The following is a 24240-nucleotide window of genomic DNA, read 5'->3' as shown; positions in this document are numbered from 1 at the left end:
ACCAAAAAGTGTCCCTTTACGTCAAAAGCGGTTTTAGACCAGATAGAAAACTGTGATAGAAAATTTGAACACTTGCAGAATTGAGCGATAGTGAATTGGGTCAAAAATTATTTTACTATTATATTATTATTTTTTATACTTATTTTTTATATTATAATTTATCATTTCGTGTTTCAAACTTTATCATATCCGGGATGTCTACTAGACCCTTGTTTGGACAGATTTAAGTGTGTTATTACTAAGAATTACAGGCCTAAGATATAAAATTCCAAATTTCTATGCAAAACAATTGTACTGCTTTGAGTCGAAAAAAATCGGACATAAATCATACCGCCAGGGTGGTTAATCCTTGAACGACTGAGCCCAAAGCTAACCCTTCCAGAACCTAACACAAACCCTTGTTAAATCCCTAACCCCAGCACTAACTTTTCCTGTAAATGATCCATTTCTTTTCATGTAGTCGGTTGCGAATCACCATCACACCTGATCCCATAGCGCTTTTCTGTGATCTACATTGCACAGGACTGATTAATAAATGCATTTCCAGGATTTGAACATATAGGAACACCTTCTGTGGCACCATGGTGGATATGTCTCCACAGTCCTTAAATCTTTAATGATGTATTTGTCAAGGTTAATGGTAGAGCTCTCAGATTCAGCAACAAAGGTGAAGAGATTTACAATTTTAAGCAGAAAACCGGTCAGCTGTCAAACACCCTGCAGGCTGCAAAGCACCTCATGAGGTGATGAAATGATTAACAACACGATGGAAGCTGGCAGCTAGTATGCCAGGAGCCAAGAACACTCTGTTCTTATGCACAGCATTGGTAAAGTGAGCGCAATGTCAGCACAGGGAAAATTGTTCTGTTACATCATTTAAACCCTGAAAGAGTCAACAAATGGTATTGAACTAGAGGGGCCACTGAAAAGATTCTAATGGGAAATTCTCACTTGAAGTGACACTAAAGGTTCGATTTATTTTTTTAAACAACAAACATATCACACTTGCCTTCACTGTGCAGTTCGTTTTGCACAGAGTGGTCCCAAACACCGTTTTCTGGGGTCCCTCGGCGGCTCTTTCCTGCATCACATAACCCCCTAGGAGAAGCGCTTTCCTAGGGGGTTACCTTGCGGACATAGCCGCCGAATGCAGCACTCGGCCCCGCCCCCTGTGGCAGCATCATTGGATTTGATTGACAGCAGTGGGAGCCAATGGCTGCGCTGCCATCAATCTATCCAATCAAGAGCCGAGAATCCCAGGCAAAGATACGGCACGTCCCTGCCACAGGACATTCCAGGGCTCAGGTAAGTAAAACGGGGGGCTGGTGACTGACAGAAGATTTTTTTGTAAACCCTACTGTTTTTTCACCTCAATGTATCCTTTTTTTCCACTCCTTTATCTGTTTTCACATAGATGTGGTTAGTAACTACATATGCACACTCCTCTCTGTGTGGCAGTCCACAGTGGTGGTTTGGTCTGCCTTCCATGACTCCCTGGACATCCTGTTCTGTGGATCTCCCGCCTCATCCCTGGTTGGGACCATCCATACCGGACCACCTTTCCATTCAATACCCCAACAGTGGCCATAACATATGGGGTATCTTGTAAGCTACATTGATAACTTTTTCTCTCTCCTTCCAACTTCTGGATTTGTCTATGGGGACTAGTGGATCCCCATAAACTACCCAACAAATCTTTTTACTCATTTAATTCTAAAGTGTCTCTATGCATCCAACTCCTGACGATTGTTAAAACTGCCATGAAACGCGTTGAGTGCATATCCATGGATGCCCAACATAAACCTACTCTGATTAATTTTATTATACCATGTATCAATTCTATATATATATCGATCATGTATGAATCATGTGTTTATATCTGATGACGTATTAATTATTATGTCTGTTTGTCACAAATTATGTTCTCCAACTAATCATGCGTTATTAAATTGATAATTATTATTATGAATTGCTCTTTTATGATTACATTTTTGTATCATAGATGTATTTTCGTTACTGGTTTATTATTATACAATTATGCTATATTTTAGGGAACAATGACATCCAACTCATTCCATTTACACAGCACTATGCCTCATCTAAAGTCCCAAACCCACAATTTCTTTGTTTGTTTTTGTACAATATTTAGGGATGGCGGCATTTTGGTGCGAGTTTAGGATGAGCCAAGTCTCATTCATTTCTAGTTCTTGAAAGTGAAAAACCATCTGACAATTACCGCCCCACCCCGTTTTACTTACCTGAGCCCCGAAAATGTCCCACGCTTAAGACGCACTGCATCTTTGCACAGGGTTCTCCGCTATTGAGTGGATAGACTGATAGCAGCGCAGCCATTGGCCTTTGCAGCTGTCAATCAAATCCAATGACGTGAGCGCCGGGGCCGAGTCATGCATTCGGCGGCTATGGATGCCGAATGCAGGACACGGGAGCGTGCCCACAAGGTAACCCCCCTTGGGAGAGCACTTCCCAGGGGGGGTTATCTGATGCAGAGAGGAGCCGAGAAAGCCACCGGAGGACACCAGAAAACTGTGTTCGGGGCCACTCTGTGTAAAATGAGCTGCACAGTGGAGGCAAGTATGACATGTTTGTTTTTTAAAGGTTCCATTTAAAAAAAAATACAAAAAATAACAAACAAAAAACAAACAAACACAGGAGGGTTTACCACCCCTTTAAAAAGTTGCTGTAGTATATTTAATGCTTTTATAGCACACAAGGGAAAGAGATCAGCTAAAGGATAATGAAACCCCTATTGTGGGGCACTTAGATTGCATTAATATTGCATAGTGGTGGAATAAAGACAGTGCCTGCAGGAACAGCAGTGACTTTTCTGAGCTGGCCAAAACCTGCAGCATCATCTGCCTTTGAAAGCAGGCAATGGCTTCAGCTTGTTCAGGTAGATATGTACATTTAAAGTTGAGCTCCAGGCAGATAAAAAAGACACACATACATGAATCCCTACATTCATTAAAATATCATTTGATGAGAAAAGTCCTTTACAGACGAAACGTTGTTGGGGTGTGGTTCAATCTGTGCAAGTCTGCAGGCTGTCAGGTCAGGAGAGAAAGAGAGCAAAGACCATAGGCTCCGCTATAGCTGGCAGCTGTCCGCATTGGGAACACAGAGTACCAGCAGTTTTGAGACAAGCTGAAAAACAGCCTGCTATTGGAAGTAGGATTTTAAATGAATAAAAATGGGATGTTTTACACAATTACATGATTGTGCTGCTATGTTTTTTCCCTGGGTTTTGTAACATCTACTTTGGATGAGGAATACCCGCTGGAAGGATGATTTTGAGCTGTCCCTACTGTTGAGTAAAACAAAGCTATTTTGTCCAATCTGTTTTCAGAAAGGCAATTAAACCGGTTGTAAAAGTCTCAAGGTTTTTCCTTGAAAGACCTTCTGTGTGTAACAGAAGGTCCCCCCCCCCTTCACCCAATTACTTACCTGAGCCCATCTCTCTCTAGCAATATCCACCAGTGTCTAAGCCATCCGGGACTCTCCCGATTGGCTGAGACACAGCAGCGGCACCATTGGCTCCCGCGGCTGTCAAAGTCAGTTAGCCAATCAGGGGAGAGAGGGGGCAGAGCCGGGTTCCTGCAGAGAGTTCTGACCTGAAGCTGATAGAACACCTTTGGGATGAATTAGAACGGAGACTCCGAGCCAGGCCTTTTCACCCAAAATCAGTGCCTGACCTCACAAATGCACTTCTGGAAGAATGGTCAAACATTCCCATTGGAGGGGGCGTGTCCGGCCGTGAGCAGGGATAGACGTGCTGCTGTGGAGCTCCGTCAGGCCTGCCTAGAATCTACAGCCATCCCGGGTCAATAAGCCTCGTGTGGCCCTAGAACTAACCATCCCGACTCCTGGACCTACCCTTCACGACCCACTAGCCGTATTGTGCCTCTAGACGAGGCATCCTCTCTGTAACGCAGGCCGAAACAGGCTCCACTCACGGGGGTCCGCCGCCATCTTGCGGCCTGCAAGGCCTCGGAGCGCACCGGGCTCGCGTACAGCGGCGGCCGCAGAACAGGCATCCACCCATCCCCGACCCACTCTCGCCTACTCGCCGGGAATCGAGGCTCCAGATACGCCGACCGTCCGGTGCTTTGGGCCGGGACCGGCCCCCCTCCCGGAGGATTCGCCGCCATCTTGAGGCCTCGGAAGCGCTAAAGTGCCGCGATTACAGGGGGACTGGCGCCCCGCTCCTACCTGGATCTCCGCTGCCTTGCCGGACCGGGGGATCACCGGGGAGGTTCCACAACCAGGACACCCGGTGGAGGACTTTGCTGTGCGGAGGTAAGCGGCGGCCATCATCCAATCCATTGCCCTCCCAGCAGCCCTGTCCACTCTCCCTCTCCACACTCGGGCCCTACAATCTGAGGGCGACCCCCTGCCCGCCAATAGGGGGACCTGTGTACCAGCTCAGAGGGTATCCCTGTTCACCATACTGTCAGCGGCCATCTTACTACCCCCATATTGGGGGAGGGGGGCAGCCATCTCCCCCCTTGTACATTGCAACGCAGCCCGACCACAGCATCGTGACACCCTCTGCTCCCAAGACCGCCTGACAGACGGGCCCTGACCTCGGCTCCAACACAAGATACGGCGGCCATCTTGCTACACCCAAACTTGGCTGACGCTCGCCTCTGGCTTCACCCCTCTTTGGCCACTGGTCCTACCCGGTTTGCGCCACCACCTGAACTGTACGCACGAGCAGTCCTCTATCCATAAAGTGTCAGGACTGTGCAGTTGCGTCACCATTTCACTTATGGGGGCGTGTGGCTGAGGATGGCCGGCTGACGACATGCGCAGCTGAGCCTTGTGCTCTTCCGACAACCGCAGGCTGTGTTTCTATTAACTCGCACCGATCTTCTGATGGCGGCTTCCAGCTCTGCATCTAATGACCATACTGAACTGCAACAAGGCACTATCCAACGGTACATGCTACGCACAACATCACAAGACCCTCGTACAGGGAAAGACAAACTTTCAGCAAGCCGAACCCCGGGCAAAACCAAGCTTCCTCCCCCGCTTGCAGCGGCTCCATCGGATGGTGGTCACGGCTCGGGCCCACACCCGACTCCCCTGATGGACTCTCAGGTTCCACTATCCGGACCCGCACTGCCTCCTACCACCAGCGTAGGCATTCCCCCGGAGGGGATGCCTCTCCCGGCCTCGGGGGGAGCTCCGGGCTCCACAACCACTGCCCTGCTCTCCGCCTTCCGGGCTGACTTTGACTCCTGGGCCTCTAAATTGGAGGCTTCTCTCCATGTTGAACTGACTGCCCTTAAACAACGGGTCTCTGCATCGGAGGACACAGTTTCTGCACTGGCTACCACTCAGGAAGACCATTCAACCCGTATAAAAGCGCTTGAAAATGCTTCTGCAGCCCACCTTTCCCGTCTAAGACAGCACCAGCTTCGTATCGAAGACAGTGAGAACCGGAGCCGCAGGAACAACATCCGGCTGCAGGGTGTCCCGGAGGCAACCTCAGGTACTGACCTCAAACCCACTATCACCGCTATCCTCAATCAGGTCCTGGGCAGGGAGGTTACATCCCGTATCGAACTGGACAGAGTGCATAGGGTGGGGGGCGACCGCAGGGACCGCCCTCGTGACGTCCTCTGCCGGGTGCACTACTACACCCTGAAGGAAGAGATCTTGCGCAAGGCCTGGCGCCTAGGCCCGTTGGACTTTCACGGATCCTCCATTCACCTATACCCGGATCTCTCCCGTAACACATTGTACATGCGACGAGTGGTCCGCCCACTGCTGGAAATGATTCGCCAAGTTGGTGCTTCATACACCTGGGGCCACCCCTTCAGCATCAAAGTGACCCGGGACGATAACCACAAGTTTGTCCTGTCAGATCCGGACCAGCTTCCTGCCTTCTTCCTCTTCCTGGACCAGGACCCTGTCACCGTCCCGAACTGGTTGGACCCTCCAGATGACCGTCAGCGTCTACCGGGCCCCCCCCTTCAGCGTCGAAGGTACCCACAGTCTAGATCGGCACCTTCCGGTACTAGAGAGAGGCACGTCACGTCACCCGAGGACTGATCCGAGCTCTTCCAGCTGGGGCCTGCACTGGTTTTCCCTCCTTACCATATTCCTATTTTTGTTTGTTTTTTTTTCTCTCCACTTCTGTGACTTCTCTTGTATCCATCAGGAGGGTACAGTTCTTATACGGGACTTCGATCAGGTTTGCCTTGAATGTGTTTCCATTGATCTGTTTATTTTTCCACTTCCTGCCTGGGGTCCCCTCCCATGATGTCCTGTGAACTCTATTAGTGGTTTAACTATTTTACTTGAATGGAGGATCCTCCCACGGCTCCCGACTGGTACAGTTGTGCTTGCTGGGGCTCTGGTGGGACAGATAGTAATGCTGCCTATTAGTCTGTGGCGGGCCCGCTCCCCTACTGTCATTATGTCTTCTCGCGGCCGTGGGCCTACGGGCTGGCTGGGGGGTTCCTGGACACAGTCCTCTGGCTTGTCCTGGGGCTCCCGGGGGTCCTCTTGGTACCGGTCTCGTGTGCTCCGGTGGCTTGGGACTCATAGGCCGTGTCAGGAGCAGCCAACGTGCGTTCGCATTGTTGTCTGGACTGAGTTGGGACAGCGATGGGGGGCGGGGCTGTCATAGATAGTACGATCGGTCAGTCGGGTCCCCAGGGGTCCACATGGAATATTTGTGCCTTTATTTTTATATATTTTATTTCTTATGCTCTCAGCTAGTTTATATCCTGTTGTTACTTTACATATACTTCTTTACTGCTTAAGATGCCTGAGAATACCAATGGTATTAGCTATACACTATGTTCTTTAGTAACTAAGAAACTCTACATCAAATGTCATGATTATTAGGTGTGTTACACTTATGTTATGTATGCCTGCTAAGTTGTCGGGATCACAACTCGGCTGTTCTAACCCGGTTCTCTCTCCCTAAATAGGATTGGCACAGTCTGTGCCTGACACGTGATTTTTCACGAGGTGTCTCATTCTCTCGGACACTAGTAGTTTTCTCTTGAGCCACTATTCTAAGGTGCTCTCTTTGTTCAATCTCTTATCCACCTCTCTTCTCCTCGACTCTTCCTTCCCTGCTGTCTTCCTTCCCCTTTTCTTTCTCTTGATTCCTATTCCTCCACTCCAGCCTTCCCTTCTCTTTCCCCCCCTCCCCCCTTCTTCTTTGTCGCTCCATCATGGCCCACACAATGATTTCTCACCCCAGGCTGCAATTCTGTTCCTACAACGTTAATGGCCTCAATGTTGCCTCAAAAAGGGGTCAAATCCTTTATCAAATGCACAAACGCCAAGTCAATGTGCTTCTTCTCCAGGAGACACATTTCCACTCCGCTTCCACCCCTTCCTGCTCCAACAGATATTACAATAGGTGGTTCCATAGCACTAACCCAACTCAGAAGGCCAAAGGTGTGTCTATTGCCTTTCATAAGACGCTCCCCATAGAGGTGCTTGATCAGCTCTCTGACCCTCATGGAAGGTATGTTTTCGTGAAATTCCTGCTGTGGGGTACCAAATTTACAGTAGCTAACATCTATCTTCCCAATGTTAATCAAGTATCGTCCGCGCTGAACTACCTGAGGATCCTGTCAGGGTTCATGGAGGGTAAGCTAGTCTTGGGAGGTGATTTTAACACCCCTTTGGAGCCGCTTTTAGATTCCTCCACTTCACGATCGGGTGTCTCATTCTCTAGACTGAGGGCACTAAAGCGGGCATTTTATGATATGCGTCTTGTAGACGTTTGGAGGGTATTACACCCCACGTCCCGTGATTATACCCACTTCTCTCATGTACATCACACTTATAGTCGCATAGACTACTTGATGAGTGACCACAGTTGTCTAGACTGGTCTCCTGAATGCAACATAGACCCGATGGTCTGGTCTGACCACTCCCCTATCCACATGACATTCTCGCTCCCCTCCACTCCAATTAGGGAGTGGACATGGCGCTTGAATGATTCGTTGCTCACGAATTCGGAGTGTGTGAAGAGGGTCTCTGATACGATATCTAACTTTTTTGCTGACCATGCCTCGGATACGACCGCGGTGCCCTTTCAATGGGAGGCGCTGAAGGCCGTTCTACGCGGAACCTTTATCCAAATGGGTGCACGTCTGAAAAGGGAACGCTCGGCTGCCATAGAGACAGCAATTCGAACACTTAGAAACCTAGAAATTGATCATAAACGATCCCAGACGGTGTCAACGCTGTCGGATGTGTCTAGGGCGCGATCACAACTCAGAGAACTGTACGAGACCTCCGCACGCACGTATGCGGATAAGCTCGCTTTCCATCAATATAAGTTTCAAGATAAATGTGGTCGATCGCTGGCTCGCTCCCTACATCCAAAAGGATCTTCCGCCTTTGTACCCCACATTCGGGGGGCGCGGGGAGAGTTGATCTCCGCACCGACTAAGATGGCTGAGGAATTCAGGGACTTCTATCAATCCCTATATAATATTCCTGCGACCCGATCGACCGGTCCCCCTTGTTCTGGGGTAGATGACCAACTGTCCTATATCTCGGATACCGCACTTCCTACATTAGATGCTGACACCGTTGCGGATCTGGAAACCCCTATCACGGAAGATGAAGTCGCCACAGCCATAGCGGGTACGCCAAGTGGAAAGAGCCCGGGCCCGGATGGCTTCACTCCCAAGTTCTATAAACTATTCTCTGCCCTTCTCGCACCCTTTCTTACTAAGATGTTCAACTCTCTGACAGAGGGGCTCAGTGTTTCCTCCACAAACACTTGAGGCCCACATCTCCCTCATTCCAAAGCCGGACAAGGACCCTACCCTTTGCGCCAATTATAGGCCGATTTCTTTGATTGGTGTCGATCTGAAAGTCTTTGCTAAAATACTGGCAAATAGGCTGCAACCACTGTTGCCAGGGATAATACACCTAGATCAGGTCGGCTTTGTGAGTGGCCGTGAGGCTAGGGACAATACCCTAAAGACCCTTCTTTTAACTGATTATGCCCGGTCTCACGAGGTCCCATTGTGCCTCTTAACGGTCGATGCCGAGAAGGCATTCGACCGTGTGGACTGGCAGTTCCTTCGACTATCCCTGCAACAAATAGGCTTGGGAACTAATATGATCGCGAGGATAATGTCCCTTTACTCCTCTCCATCTGCTAGGGTTAGATTGAATGGCTCACTATCTCCGACCTTCTCTATATCTAACGGGACTCGACAGGGTTGCCCACTGTCCCCCCTCCTCTATGTTCTTACAATGGAACATCTAGCCATTGCTCTACGTAACAATCCCTCGGTCCAGGGCATAACGATCGGGCCCACCCATACTAAACTCGCCCTTTTTGCAGATGATCTGCTCTTGTTCGTGACACACCCACATACATCCTTGCCTTCAGTGTTACAGGAGTTTCAGAAATTTGGAGAGGTTAGCAATTTCAAGGTGAACTACACCAAATCTGAAATCCTTAACGTATCTTTATCCAAGTCAGACCTACGGAGACTATCCGCTACTTTTTCCTTCAAGACTGGCTCCACCTCCATCAGGTACCTCGGAATTCAAATCCCGGCGGATCCATCCCAACTCTTTTCCCTGAACTTTACCCCCCTACTTCTTAGGACCCAAGCAGATCTAACTACGTATGCGTCCAAACGGATCTCATGGCTAGGTAGAGTAAATGCCCTGAAAATGGATGTCCTCCCTAGGTTCCTTTATTTGTTTCAAACCATCCCTATTCATATACCCAATTTGTACTTTAAGAAGCTGCGACGGATGTTCTCCAAATTCATTTGGAATGCTGCCCGTCCCAGAATACGATATGAAACATTGTCTCTCCCAAAGGTTAGGGGGGGAGCTGGAGCCCCAGACGCCTCCTTGTATCATAAGGCTGCGGTGCTCACTCGTATATTAGACTGGTTCCATCACTCTTCAACCAAACTCTGGGTTCAGTTGGAAAGCCACATGAACCCAGTTGAACTCTCCGCTCTCCCATGGACCTCACCTACAGTTCGGGGGGGTTTGGGCCCTTTAGGCGACCTTACCCTTCAAACGCTCCAGATCTGGGATCGCCTGCGACCCAGGAGGGGCTTGTCGAACCACATGGGGCCTATGACTCCCTTCTTTGGGACCCCGGCCTTCCCGCCGGCCATGTCCGTAACGAGATTCGGACCATGGCGAAAGGAGGATCATGGGAGGCTTGCCCAGGTCCTTCGAGCAGACCCCACCCTGAGGGCTGATACCCCGACCGATCCGACCTCCCGACACCCCATGCGGTGGCTTCAGAGGCAACAGATTACTTCTTACATTCGAACCTTCCCATCCATTCCGGACATCCTTGCTGAACCGACGGGGTTTGAAGCGCTGCTTCTGCAGGCGGAACCTCCAACACATGTGATATCTCAACTCTACTCCATGTTGCTCAGTATCTTCTCCCCTGACCCCCCGTCATATACAGTGGCCTGGGAGACGGACTTTCGTCACTCTATCTCCCTTATAGACTGGAAGAAATGTTTTATCCTGACGCACAAGCTATCCTTGGCCACTAAGACCCAAGAGAAGGGGTTCAAGTTACTAACGAGATGGTACAGATGCCCAACAACTATCCACCATTTCAATTCGGCAGTGCCGGACACCTGCTGGCGGTGTCTTGGATCTCGGGGAACCATGCTCCACATCTGGTGGGAATGCCCTCCTGTACAGGGATTCTGGCAGCGGATTTTCAAATTGTACTGCAAACTGATGGCGACCTCTATTCACCCTTCCCCTGAGATGGCTCTCCTATCTATACTCCCTGGCACGTTCAAATCCATCAAAAACGATGTGCTACGACACTTCCTGGCGGCGGCCAGAGTGGTGATCCCCCGCCATTGGAGATCGACAACCGTGCCTTCCCTGGGGGACTGGGCTGTTGAAGTGGACCGCATAAGGGACCTTGAGCGTCTATTAGCGGAAGAGGGTGGTAAAAGCGAGCAGTTTTCTCTCACCTGGACTTCATGGTCCATGTTCCGATACTCTTCTGAGTTTATCTCTTGGGCTGAGGGTGGCCTGGATGATGTGACCCTGACGCCATGATGGAGCGACTCTTGTCCCTTGACCCTTTTCCCCTGTCTCTCTGCCCCCCTCTTTGTCTGCCCATGCTTCTTCTCCTTCTCTTGATCTCAAAATGCTTCCTTAGGAATCTATAGAGCTAAACGTATCATGGCCCCGACCCACTTAGTATTCCTGATTCGTTATGTGACCCCATGTCTTATTTTGCCTGCAGACTCAGGCACTATCTCCCCTAATATGCCATATACGGCGCAACACTGACCCCCTCACAGTTACGAGGTTGGTAGATGCAAATAATATTCATATTATATATTTGGGGATTGTTTAATTGAACGGCCTTGTAGTGGCCCGCGTACACATGCTCTCGTTCCCATTTCTCAAGTATCTTAGACATAAGTTTGTTATGTCAAACACGTTGCTTACTGCTGATGTAAGTGTTTTCACTGTATTTAATGTTTGAGACGCTATCTGTCTATGTGTTTCTTCCTTTTCTTCTTATGAATAAAATAAGATTGAATTAAACATTCCCATTGACACACTACTAAACCTCGTGGACGGCCTTCCCAGAAGAGTTGAAGCTGTTGTTATAGCTGCAAAGGGTGATCCCGCTCAATATTGATCCCTACGGACTAAGACCGAGATGCCGATAAAGTTCATGTGCGTATAAAGGCAGGCTTCCCAAAACTTTTGATAATAAAGTGTATATACACATATACATACAGAAGCTAGAAATAGATTACAAGGTGCAGTGAAAGAATTCACAAAACTCAGCTGTATGGTTGTTTGCAACACAATTCCAAAATGAGGTTTACAAGATTTTCTGAATTTGGTCACAGTACTCTCTTACCCTTTGTATAGTCAACAATGGCTTCCAAAGCGGCAACCCGAAGGTCCACAAAGTGTCCATACTCTGCATACGATTTAAAAAGTGTTGGGTCGCTGGGAACATGTCCATTCTTTTGAAGAACACGAATGGCTCTCAAGCAGCTAAAGAAACAAGACAGTAAACAAAAAACAGGCTCAGAAACAAAAAAGAAATACTATGTAATGGATTATTTATTTATTTATTATTTACCTGCTAGGATTATTAACCACTTGGGATCCGCGCTATGGACAAAAGACGTCCACAGCGCGGCTCTCAAGTGCCGGGTGGACGTCCCTGCATGTCCTGTTGTGGTTCCCCGGGCGCGCAGCCGGAAAACAACGTGCCCGGCGGCCGTGATGCCCGCCAGACACCCGCGATCGTCGGTTACACAGCAGGACGTGGAGCTAAGTGTGTAAACACAGAGCTCCACGTGCTGTCAGGGAGAGAGGAGACCAATCTGTGTCCCTTTACATAGGGACACAGCATCGGTCACCTCCCCCAGTCAGTCCCCTCCCCCCACACAGTAAGAACACACCCAGGGAATACATTTAACCCCTTCCTCACCCCCTAGTGTTAACCCCTTTACTGCCAGTCACTTTTATACAGTAATTAGTGCATTTTTATAGCACGGATCGCTGTATAAATGTGAATGGTCCCAAAATTGTGTCAAAAGTGTTCGATACGTCCGCCGCAATATCGCAGGCCTGACAAAAAAAAAAAATTGCAAATCGCCGCCATTACTAGTAAAAAAAAAAAAATAATAAATCTATTCCCTATTGTGTAGGCGCTATTACTTTTGCGCAAACCAATCAATATACGCTTATTGCGATTTTTTTAAACAAAAATATGTAGAAGAATACACATCGGCCTAAACCGAGGGAATTTTTTTTTTTTTTTAAATGGGATATTATTATAACAAAAAGTAAACAATATTGTGTTTTCCAAATTTTCTGTCTTTTTTTGGTTATAGCGCAAAAAATAAAAATTGCAGAGGTGATCAAATACCACCAAAAGAAAGCTCTATTTGTGGGGAAAAAATGATAAAAATATAATTTGGGTACAGTGTTGTATGACCGCGCAATTGTCATTCAAAATGCGTCTGCGCTGAAAGCTGAAAATTGGTCTGGGCACGAAGGGGGTTTAAGAGTCCCGTAAAGAAGTGGTTAAATAGGGATGAGCTCCGGTGTGTTCGCACACATGTGCAGAGCCCGCCTCCGCTAATCACAGGCAGGGAGACATTGTCCTGATGCTCGGCTGCAGAGAACAGGAAATATCTCACTGCCCGTGATTAGCGCAGCACCGTGCCGACTTCCTGGCAGGCTCTGCACGTGGAGTGTGCGAACACCCCCCCGAGCTCATACCAATTATTAAAGTATTCAAAATGCCACTCATTTACTTTTCTTCCTTTTATTTATCATTCTCCAGGATCACAACTTCTACTTTTCGCTCACAGAAAGACGCACATGCTTAAAACAGAAACCAGGCAGCGGCTCGATTCATCTTCAGCTTGATGAGTTACTTACAGTATAGGCATTATGAGCTCCAGGCTGATATAAAATATACAAATGAATGCAGCTCTGTATTGATCATTACACCTTATTTATTTTCAAAGCAAGCAGTGCACCGCTTTAATACTGGACACTTTCACGCCCTTCCTGCCCAGACTAAACTTCAACGTAAAGTACGGTCACTTACAACATTGTACCAAATTAGATTTTTATCATTGTTTTGAGACAGACAGAGCTTTATTTTAGCGGTATTTAATCACCCCTGTGTACAGTGTTACCACAGTGACATTGTACTACTTAGTGGAAGTGATCAGGATTCGTTTTTTTATTTTTATTTTTTGATGATCCCTGGTACAAGCACCAATTTTTATGAATAGCATTCATTCATTGTTTACTATTGTGAAAGATGTGATTCGTCACAGCTATCACATGATACTGATACACTGTGATTGGCCCTGTCTGTACCATGTAATCACTGTGATCAGAGATAAACACAATAGTACATTTTGTACAACTGTCATGTAATCGCTGTGATTGGCCACAGCGATCACATGGTACTGGGGCTGGAATGAGTCACATCAGCCAACAGTAGGCTTTAGCCCGCTGTTGGCTGAAAAGGGGTCACAGCAGTACAGAATGACCCCCAGAAGGAATATATTCAAAACACTTTTGGCTAAACTTCTTCTTCTTTGTGTGCTTAGAGTTCAACTTGAACAGAAAGCACTTAAAGTGGCTTTACAAACCCTTTAACCTACAGGTAAGCCTAGATTAAGGCATCATGCCGTTAGTGGCATGCGTGGAAGTGACGTCATCGCTGCTCCGGCCAGTCACAGCGCCTGAGCAGCGATACCCAGAAGTCACTCCGGGTATCATGGCGGTGTCAGAGGAGGCGAACGAGGGCTGCCGAGGGGGCTTCGATCTCAGGTAATTCATAATGAGCTAGTATGCTTATTTACTTCCTCTTTAAAGCGGATCTCCACCCTAAAGTGAAGTCGCGCTGATCGGCACCCTCCCCCCCTCCGGTGTCACATTTGACACCTTTCAGGGGGGAGGGGGGTGCAGATACCTGTCTACAGACAGGTATTTGCACCCACTTCCGGCCACACGATACGGGCAAAGGACTGTTTTTTTCCTGGCATCCCGTCTGTCCCCCGTTGTATGCTTGGAACACTCGGCTCCCAGCACACAGCGGGAGCCAATCAGTGGGCGCAGCGCGACTCGCGCATGCGCCATAGGGAACCGGGCAGTGAAGCCGGAGCGCTTCACTTCCTGGTTCCCTCACCGTGGATGGAGGGGGGAGCAGCAGGGTGACGAGCGATAGCTCGTCATCTGCTGCGGACGGCGCTGGACTCCAGGACAGGTAAGTGTCCTTATATTAAAAGTCAGCAGCTGCAGTATTTGTAGCTGCTGGCTTTTAATATATTTTTTTAGTGGCACATCCACTTTAAGGCTCATTCATACCACAGGCATTAAAAAAAAAAAAAAAAAAAAAAACGTTTTATGGTAGACAAAGCATATGCCAATAAAAGCATTCTGCCTCGTCAAAACACAATGTCATGTTTTACATTCATTTTGAAAACTGCCCTGCCATATATACCAATCCACTATACAAGAGATCTTAAATTGAGGGGTTTCAGGGAATCCCCAAAAACCCTGAAGCACCGACAGAAAAAAGTGGGCGGGGAGGACTATACCGGTACTACATATGTTGGTTGTACTCAACCAGAATAATTCACATTGGGTAAATTTAGAAAAATGTATTCACATAAAAAACATCAAAGACAAAATAAAATGTTTTTTTTATGTGAATACATTTTTCTAAATTTACCCAATGTGAATTATTCTGGTTGAGTACAACCAACATATGTAGTACCGGTATAGTCCTCCCCGCCCACTTTTTTCTGTCGGTGCTTCAGGGTTTTTGGGGATTCCCTGAAACCCCTCAATTTATTCTAGAACGATGGTACACCCCCTATACTTCTGTACTTTTCTAATTACGAAAGGTTAAATCATACAAGAGATCTTGTCATCCAATCCCAATCTAAAAGCTTACCTGACTGTTATTGTGTGTCTGTAACTTGGAAGAAGCTTTTCCATATTCAGAAAACGGGTAATTTCTTCCAGGATGAGGCGGACATCCGCATTCAGATTGTCCAGGGTCCGGGATTCATTATTAACACTGACAGCTGGGGTCACTCCATTAGATAGAGCATCGATGAGTTCTGCCCGGTAGTAATTATCTGAAAACTGAGAAAAAGAGGGGATACGCAATTACTGTACATATTCAGGCTGAAAAAAAGTCCATCTAGTTCAAATAATAATAAATATAATAAAACAAAAAAATGCCATTTACACAATCCTATACCCACAATTGAACCAGAGCAAGGCGAAAAACTCCAGCAAAATATGACCCAATTAGCTACAGCAGGGGAAAAAAAATATTTCCTGGTCAGATTTTCCCTGGATCAATGTGTAGGACATCACCTACATATTTGTCAGGCTGTAAGAAAGTTGTCAGAACCAAAGAAAGGTTTATTTAAAGGGGTGTTCCAGCCTGTTTTTAAGTTTATTAAAAGTCAGCAGCTACAAAAAGTGTAGCTGCTGGCTTTTAATAAAAAGACACTTACCTGCTCCACGGTTCCAGCGACACGCCGGCCGGGGCTCCGCTCCTGGCCCCCCCCTCGCCAGCCGGCGTCTTCATTCCTAGTGTGGGCACCCGGCAGTGACAGCTTTCGGCTTCACGGCCGGGCACCCACTGCGCATGCGCGAGCGGCACTGCGCATGCTATTCGCCTTACCAGCCCCTCGGCGGAAGAAGGAAGTGGGACAGGAAGTCCCACTGCTCCTGAAGCCCCCACTCCCCCCCCAAAAAAATTACATGCCAAATGTGGCATGTAGGGGGGGCAAGGAGTGGATTAAGCGGAAGTTCCATTTTTAGGTGGAACTCCGCTTTAAGGCGTCTTGCACACTGCAGCTTCAAAAAGCTCAATACAGCGTTTTTCATCCAAAGTACAGGCCATTGTTTACAATGTGTCTGTTCACACAAACCCGTAAACAAGCTCTGCGCATTCATGAGTAAAAAAATGTATATATAAAAAACAAAAAAAATCTGCATTCCCGGTCAGTATTTTATGCTGCTAAATGCAAATACACGCACATGCGAGTATGGGCATGAATAAAACATTCTGGGAGCTAGAATACGATTACACACATGTAAATATATGCAAATTCTCGCAAAATACATCCAACAGAAACGCCTGAAATTTTGTATAAAAAAATGCAGATGTTCAAACGTCAGTGCTGTGTGCAGGGCCGCTGATAGGGCAGTAAAACGGACACTGTTGTAATCTCTGCATGAATAAATGCATAGGATTTTGCTAAACCACACCCTCACTCCCTGCTTACCAGGGAACAATACATTTTTCCTGTGCCCCACCAGGTCAACAGAGGGGCCCAGGAGATGACCGCAGAGAAGGGACTCTTTTTGCTTTTTTGGGCACAGGCAGACAGAACCTTGTCACAAATTGCGCTGACTGTCATAGTTCCGGCTGCGGTGCCCGCTGCTTATGCCTTACCGGGTGGAGTGATTCTCTTGTACACCACTCCCTCAGTAAGAGCTGCGGCCTAAGGGAAGATGATGTGAAGAGGGCGGCTGGAAAGGAGCAGCATGCTTATTTCGGTGGCGGATGGCAGTGCACAGCTTCAAGCAATTTGACTGCTGTGGAAGGAAAGTACAGTCCCCAGGCTCCTCCCCACTGTGTGCCTATGATCATCATTATGATCATAGCACAACCAGATGCTCTTTTGCTCTGTCAGTGTCACCAGTGACCATCGACAGGGGACATCAACATAGAGAGAGGGGACCAGCAAATCTGCAGTCATCATGTCTCCATAAAGGTACAGGGAGTAGAAAAACAACCCCTTCACACCTATGCCATGTCCCTGTTGCCCATGATTGATACGGCTAAATGATCATCATCATTATCATCTTAAAAAGTCACACAGTGCAGGTGCATTGAACCACAGCACCCGTATTGTGTGGTTATCATGAGGATAATAATAATGAAAGGACAGTGAAATGCATCCTTAGACTTCATTTAGGGCCCATTCACACATGGCACTGCAGATATGCATCTCTGTGCAGGGCCGTCTTTTACCAGCACAGAAATGCACAAAGTGTTGCATGCAGCCCCGTGCCACTTTCCCATTCGTTTCTATTGGGACACAGCCACTGTATCCCAATATATAATGTGGGTTTGTCTGGGTCTCTGAATGCATACAAGTCAGATAGGCTGTAGGTGGCCCCATTATATCCAACAGTGGCCCTAACTGTGTGCAAGATGGTAAATAACGTTGGGTAATTATTCATGCTAAACCTTAGGAGAGAGTATAGGGAGGTATATGTACACAGCAGACAGGTGAAAAAAGATATTGGAAAAGATTTCATCACAACAGAAAAAATACAAAATAATAATAATATTATATATATATATATATATATATATATATATATATATATACACACACACACACACACACACACACACACACACACACACACACACACACACACACACACACACACAGTGATGAAAATAAGTATTTGAACACCCTGCTATTTTGCAAGTTCTCCCACTTGGAAATCATGGAGGGGTCTGAAATTGTTATCGTAGGTGCATGTCCACTGTGAGAGACATAATCAAAAAAAAAAAAATCCAGAAATCACAATGTATGATTTTTTGTAACTATTTATTTGTATGATACAGCTGCAAATAAGTATTTGAACACCTGAGAAAATCAATGTTAATATTTGGTACAGTAGGCTTTCTTTGCAATTACAGCGGTCAAACGTTTCTTGTAGTTTTTCACTAGGTTTGCACACACTGGAGGAGGGATTTTGGCCCACTCCTCCACACAGATCTTCTCTAAATCAGTCAGGTTTCTGGGCTGTCGCTGAGAAACACGGAGTTTGAGCTCCCTCCAAAGATTCTCTATTGGGTTTAGGTCTGGAGACTGGCTAGGCCACGCCAGAACCTTGATATGCTTCTTACAGAGCCACTCCTTGGTTATCCTGGCTGTGTGCTTCGGGTCATTGTCATGTTGGAAGACCCAGCCTCGACCCATCTTCAAAGCTCTAACTGAGGGAAGGAGGTTGTTGCCCAAAATCTCGCAATACATGGCCCTGGTCATCCTCTCCTTAAAGGGGTTGTAAAGGTTTGTCTTTTATTTTCTAAATAGGTTCCTTTAAGCTAGTGCATTGTTGGTTCACCTACCTTTTCCTTCCATTTACCTTCTAAATGTTTTTTTTCTTTGTTTGAATTTCTCACTTCCTGTTTGTCTTCAGTAAGCTTTCCACCATCATCCGAGCGGTGGAAAGTCATTTAGAACAGCTTACTGAACACCTTACTGAGGAGGAACAGGAAGTGAGAAATTCAGACAAAGAAAACAAAGAAAAAAAAAATTTAGAAGGGAAATTTAAGGAAAAGGTAAGTGAACCAACAATGCACTAGCTTTAATGAAGCTATTTAGAAAATAAAAAACAAACCTTTACAACCCCTTTAATACAGTGCAGTCGCCCTGTCCCATGTGCAGAAAAACACCCCCAAAGCATGATGCTACCACCCCCATGCTTCACAGTAGGGATGGTGTTCTTGGGATGGTACTCATCATTCTTCTTCCTCCAAACACGGTTAGTGGAATTATGACCAAAAAGTTCTATTTTGGTCTCATCTGACCACATGACTTTCTCCCATGGCTCCTCTGGATCATCCAAATGGTAATTGGCAAACTTAAGACGGGCCTTGACATGTGCTGGTTTAAGCAGGGGAACCTTCCGTGCCATACATGATTTCAAACCATGACGTCTTAGTGTATTACCAACAGTAACCTTGGAAACGGTGGTCCCAGCTCTTTTCAGGTCATTGACCAGCTCCTCCCGTGTAGTCCTGGGCTGATTTCTCACCTTTCTTAGGATCATTGAGACCCCACGAGGTGAGATTTTGCATGGAGCCCCAGTCCGAGGGAGATTGACAGTCATGTTTAGCTTCTTCCATTTTCTAATGATTGCTCCAACAGTGGACCTTTTTTCACCAAGCTGCTTGGCAATTTCCCCGTAGCCCTTTCCAGCCTTGTGGAGGTGTACAATTTTGTCTCTAGTGTCTTTGGACAGCTCTTTGGTCTTGGCCATGTTAGTAGTTGGATTCTTTCTGATTGTATGGGGTGGACAGGTGTCTTTATGCAGCTAATGACCTCAAACAGGTGCATCTAATTTAGGATAATAAATGGAGTGGAGGTGGACATTTTAAAGGCAGACTAACAGGTCTTTGAGGGTCAGAATTCTAGCTGATAGACAGGTGTTCAAATACTTATTTGCAGCTGTATCATACAAATAAATAGTTAAAAAATCATAAATTGTGATTTCTGGATTTTTTTTTTTTATTATGTCTCTCACAGTGGACATGCACCTACGATGACAATTTCAGACCCCTCCATGATTTCCAAGTGGGAGAACTTGCAAAATAGCAGGGTGTTCAAATACTTATTTTCCTCACTGTATATATATATATTATACACACACACACACACACACACACACACACACACACACACACACACATATATATATATATATATATATACGCACACAAGATTGGCAAAAGTATTGGGACACCTGCCTTTACATGCACATGGATTTTAACGACATCCCAGTCTTAGTCTGTAGGGTTCCATATTTTGTTGGCCCACCCTTTGCAGCTATAACAGCTTCAACTCTTCTGGGAAGGCTGTCCACAAGGTTTAGGAGTGTGTCCATGTCTTTATGAACCTTGTTTGTTCACTGGTGCGCAATCATGTTGAACAGGAAGGGGTCATCCCAAAACTGTTCCCACAAAGGTGGGAGCATGAAATTGTCCAAAATGTCTTGGTATGCTGATACCTTAAAGGAACACTAAAGGTTCGTTTTTTATTAGATCAATTGATTGCTGTAAGCTAGAGCATTTAAATATCACTTACCTCGTTTTTCCTTTTGACCTCCAAAATACAATAATCCAGGTTTGAAAATGCCATTTCCTGTCTCTCCTCTTCTTGCTTACCACCAGCATCTGAGCCGTTTTGCATGGTGGAAAGCAGAATGTGCTCCCCCCCTCCCTATGACTACAGCCCTGCGTGAAGATGCTCTCTTATCCCTCACAGGCATGGAGGCTAAGCCTAATGGGAACTGTAGTTCCCATTAGGCCGGGATGTAGCAAGAATGAATGCACACCGAGTTCATAGACGGACACAGCCTTCATTGACCTTAGGGTTATGCTTCTTCCTACCAGGAGATTTAGAGCCCATTCATATCTAGGCGACAAAACGCCCGACACCGGACGCTTGTGCCGCTAGAGGGGAGAATTCCCATTGCTGTCTATAGAGATGGTTCACATCTCAGACGCCGTACGCCTGTCGCCTGAAAAAAAGTCCCGGACCCTTTTTTTCAGGCGACATTGGCGTTTGGCCATTGACAGCAATGGGAAGGATTTGAAAAAAATAAAAAAAAATAAAAAAGATACACTATTCGCGGCAAAATACGTCGCGTACGCGGCAATGCTTGTCGCGGAGGTGTGAATGCCGCCTTAGGCAGAATTCTACAGCACTTAAGGTGTAAAAACTTTCCTTCATGCCGCTCCTCCCAGGGGGCGTGGCTCCCCCAGGCATAACCCACACCCTGCTCTTGCAGCCTCAGTTCGTAACAAGCAGTACAAACAAAGGAGGGGTGGGTGCTGTGTCCGTCTATGAACTCAGAGAAATGGATTTTACGGTGAGTACAAAAAATAAATAAATAGACGGACACAGCCTTCATTGACCTTAGGGACGTCCCCAAGCAGTGTCAAAAAAATTCGAGGGGTGGGAAAAACAACACAGCAAAAACAGGTTACACCCCAAATAAAACCGGAGTTACTCAACGGAGGAACTCCAACCTTAAACTGCCGCCTGTAACACCCTGCGGCCGAAGGAGGCATCAGAAGATGCACTCACATCCACCTTATAAAACTTTGAAAAAGGGTGGACCGACGACCAGGTCGCAGCCTTACACACCTGTAACACAGAGGCTTGATGTCGGAAAGCCCAGGAGGCTCCGATCGCCCTGTTCGAATGCGCTGTAACCCGAAAGGGAGGCGCCTGCCCCTTCAGGGCATAGGCCTGAAGCACAACCTGTCGGATCCACCTGGAAATGGTGGCCGACGAGACTGCCAGGCCCTTACTGGGACCGGACACAAACACGAACAGCGAGTCCGACTTCCGGAACGGAGCTGTGGCCGACAAGTAAACTCGAAGAGCCCGAACCACATCCACAGAATGGAAGATGGCTTCCTTCGGGTTCTTCGGCTGAGGACATAAGGATGGAAGAACAAATGTCCTCATTAATGTGAAAGGCCGAAACGACCTTCGGAAGAAAAGAGGGCTGCGGGCGCAGCACCGCCTTATCCTGATGGATGACCAAGTAGGGGGCCTTGCAAGACAAGGCCGCCAGTTCAGACACTCGTCTGATAGAGGTAATAGCAACCAGAAAGACCACCTTCTGTGACAGAGTCAGCAAAGGGATCTCCCGAATGTCCTCAAAGGGGGCACGCTGAAGCGCAGAGAGGACCAAATTCAAGTCCCATGAAGGCAGTGGGGGGCGCACCGGAGGGGCCACATGACGGACCCCCTGCACAAACGTGCGAATTAGGGAGTGCGCCGCCAAGGGACGCTGAAAATAAACAGCCAGAGCAGAAATCTGGCTCTTGATCGTGCTCAAGGCAAGAGCCTGGTCCACACCCCGCTGGAGGAATCCGGGACACCACGTATGTATGGGGGTGCCACTTCATCTCCTCACACATAGAGATGTAGGCTTTCCATGTACGATGGTAAATTGTCCTTGAAGTGGACTTCCGTGCACGCAGCATGGTAGAGATTACCGGGCCCGACAGGCCCCGGTCCTTCAGTACCTGGCTCTCAACAGCCACGCCGTTAAAGCCAGTGACCGTAAAGCAGGATGGAAGATCGGACCCCGAGACAGGAGATCTTCCCTCAGGGGCAAACGCCAGGGGGCGTCTGCCACCAGACGTACCAGGTCCGCGTACCAAGAGCGACGTGGCCAGTCTGGGGTGATCAGGATCGTTGGAATCCCTTCCGCTTCCACCCTGCGCAGCAGGCGAGGGAGGAGCCTTAGCGGAGGGAAGGCGTAAATCAGGTGATAGTGACCCCAGGGAGCCAGCAACGCGTCTGACGCGTCCGCCCACGGGTCTTTTGACCCGGCCACGAACCGTGGCACCTTCCGATTGAGATGGGACGCCAGAAGGTCCACGTCTGGAGTGCCCCATTTTTGGCACAGGTTCTGAAACACCTCCGGGTGGAGAGACCACTCCCCTTGATCCAGAGTCGTGCGACTTAGGAAGTCGGCTTGCCAATTCTGAACCCCCGGAATGAAAACGGCCGACAGAGCCGGAACGGACCTTTCGGCCCACCAAAGTATGTGAGCGACCGCCGTCGCTGCACCTGAGCTCCTTGTGCCGCCCTGATGATTGACGTACGCCACGGCGTTGTCGGACTGGATCCTGACAGGACGGCCCTGCAGCTCCAGGGACCACCTGACAAGGCACATCTTGATTGCTCGTAGCTCCTGAATATTGATCGGCAGGCGGGACTCCTCCCGAGTCCAGTGCCCCAGACACCCCCCCAGCCGAAGAGGCTGGCATCCGTCGTGACCACTGTCCAGCGGCACGGAAGAAAAGACTTCCCGGACCGAAGCACCGGAGACGTCAGCCACCACCCCAGGGAAGACTTGGCCAGATGGCTCAACCGAATCTGGCGATCCAGAGAAGATGGGACCCTGTTCCAACGTGACAGAATCACTTTCTGAAGTACCCTGGTGTGGAATTGGGCATACGGAACCGCCTCGAAGGAGGCTACCATCAGATCCAGAACCCTCATGCAGAAGCGAAGAGATGACCACTTCTGGGTCGACAACTGTCTCACTGCAGATTGCAGGGTCTCCAGTTTTTCCGATGGGAGGAACAGTCTTGCCTCCCCCGAATTCAAAACCAGACCCAGGTGTTCTAGTCTCTGGGACGGAACCAACATTGACTTTCTGAGATTCAGAATCCAGCCGAACTCTTGGAGAGTCCGACACGTGATGGACACGTCCTCCTCTAACTCTGAGCCTGAAGAAGCTCTCAGGAGAAGGTCGTCCAGGTATCCCACGATAGCGATCCCTCGCTGCCTCAGCAAGGCCAGGATCGGGGCAAGCACCTTGGTGAAAACCCGTGGTGCCGAAGCCAGACCGAACGGGAGGGCCACAAACTGAAAGTGGTCCTCTCCGATCGCAAAGCGCAGATACCTCTGGTGTCTCGAGCAAATGGGAACATGCAGGTATGCGTCCATGATTAGAGGTCGACCGATATATCGGCCGGCCGATATATCGGGCCGATATTCAGTCATTTTGGAGAAATCGGCATCGGCCGATTATTATCCATATGTGGCCGATATTTAGCAGATCTGCATCAGCAGAGTGTGGAGAAGGAAGGAGGAACATGGGGTTCCCCCTCCCTTCTCCACACTGTCTGCAGAGCAGTGCCCTGTGTGTGAAGGAGAATGGAGCTGTCTGACTGATGTCGGGGTGGGCGGGACCCGGGGTGGGCGGGACTCAGCTGTCCAACACCAGCCAATGGGATGAGATCATTGGCTGGATAGCTGCTGGGTCCCGCCCACCCCGGGTCCCGCCCACCTCCAACATCACGATGAATCTGAGCTCCTCTCTCTCTCTGCTCTCACAGTTTCACAGCACATAATGTAG

The 24240-nt window shown here is 48.0% G+C and overlaps 1 protein-coding gene across 2 annotated transcripts in view; it reads right to left on the bottom strand.

The window, feature by feature from the left end:
• TAF2 (TATA-box binding protein associated factor 2) overlaps positions 1-24240 on the bottom strand; it is a 181065-nt gene that overhangs the window by 62125 nt on the left and 94700 nt on the right. For both annotated transcript variants that reach the window (XM_040354891.1, XM_040354892.1), the window contains 2 exons: positions 15479-15672; positions 11900-12039 (listed from right to left, as the gene is read on the bottom strand). In XM_040354891.1, the coding sequence (XP_040210825.1) occupies positions 11900-12039; positions 15479-15672 (334 nt within the window). The remainder of the gene's footprint in view (positions 1-11899; positions 12040-15478; positions 15673-24240) is intronic.

Source organism: Rana temporaria, chromosome 5 (genome assembly GCF_905171775.1).
Source record: "Rana temporaria chromosome 5, aRanTem1.1, whole genome shotgun sequence".
In the NCBI taxonomy this organism is placed as follows: domain Eukaryota; kingdom Metazoa; phylum Chordata; class Amphibia; order Anura; family Ranidae; genus Rana; species Rana temporaria.
This window is presented reverse-complemented; position numbering and strand designations above follow the sequence as displayed.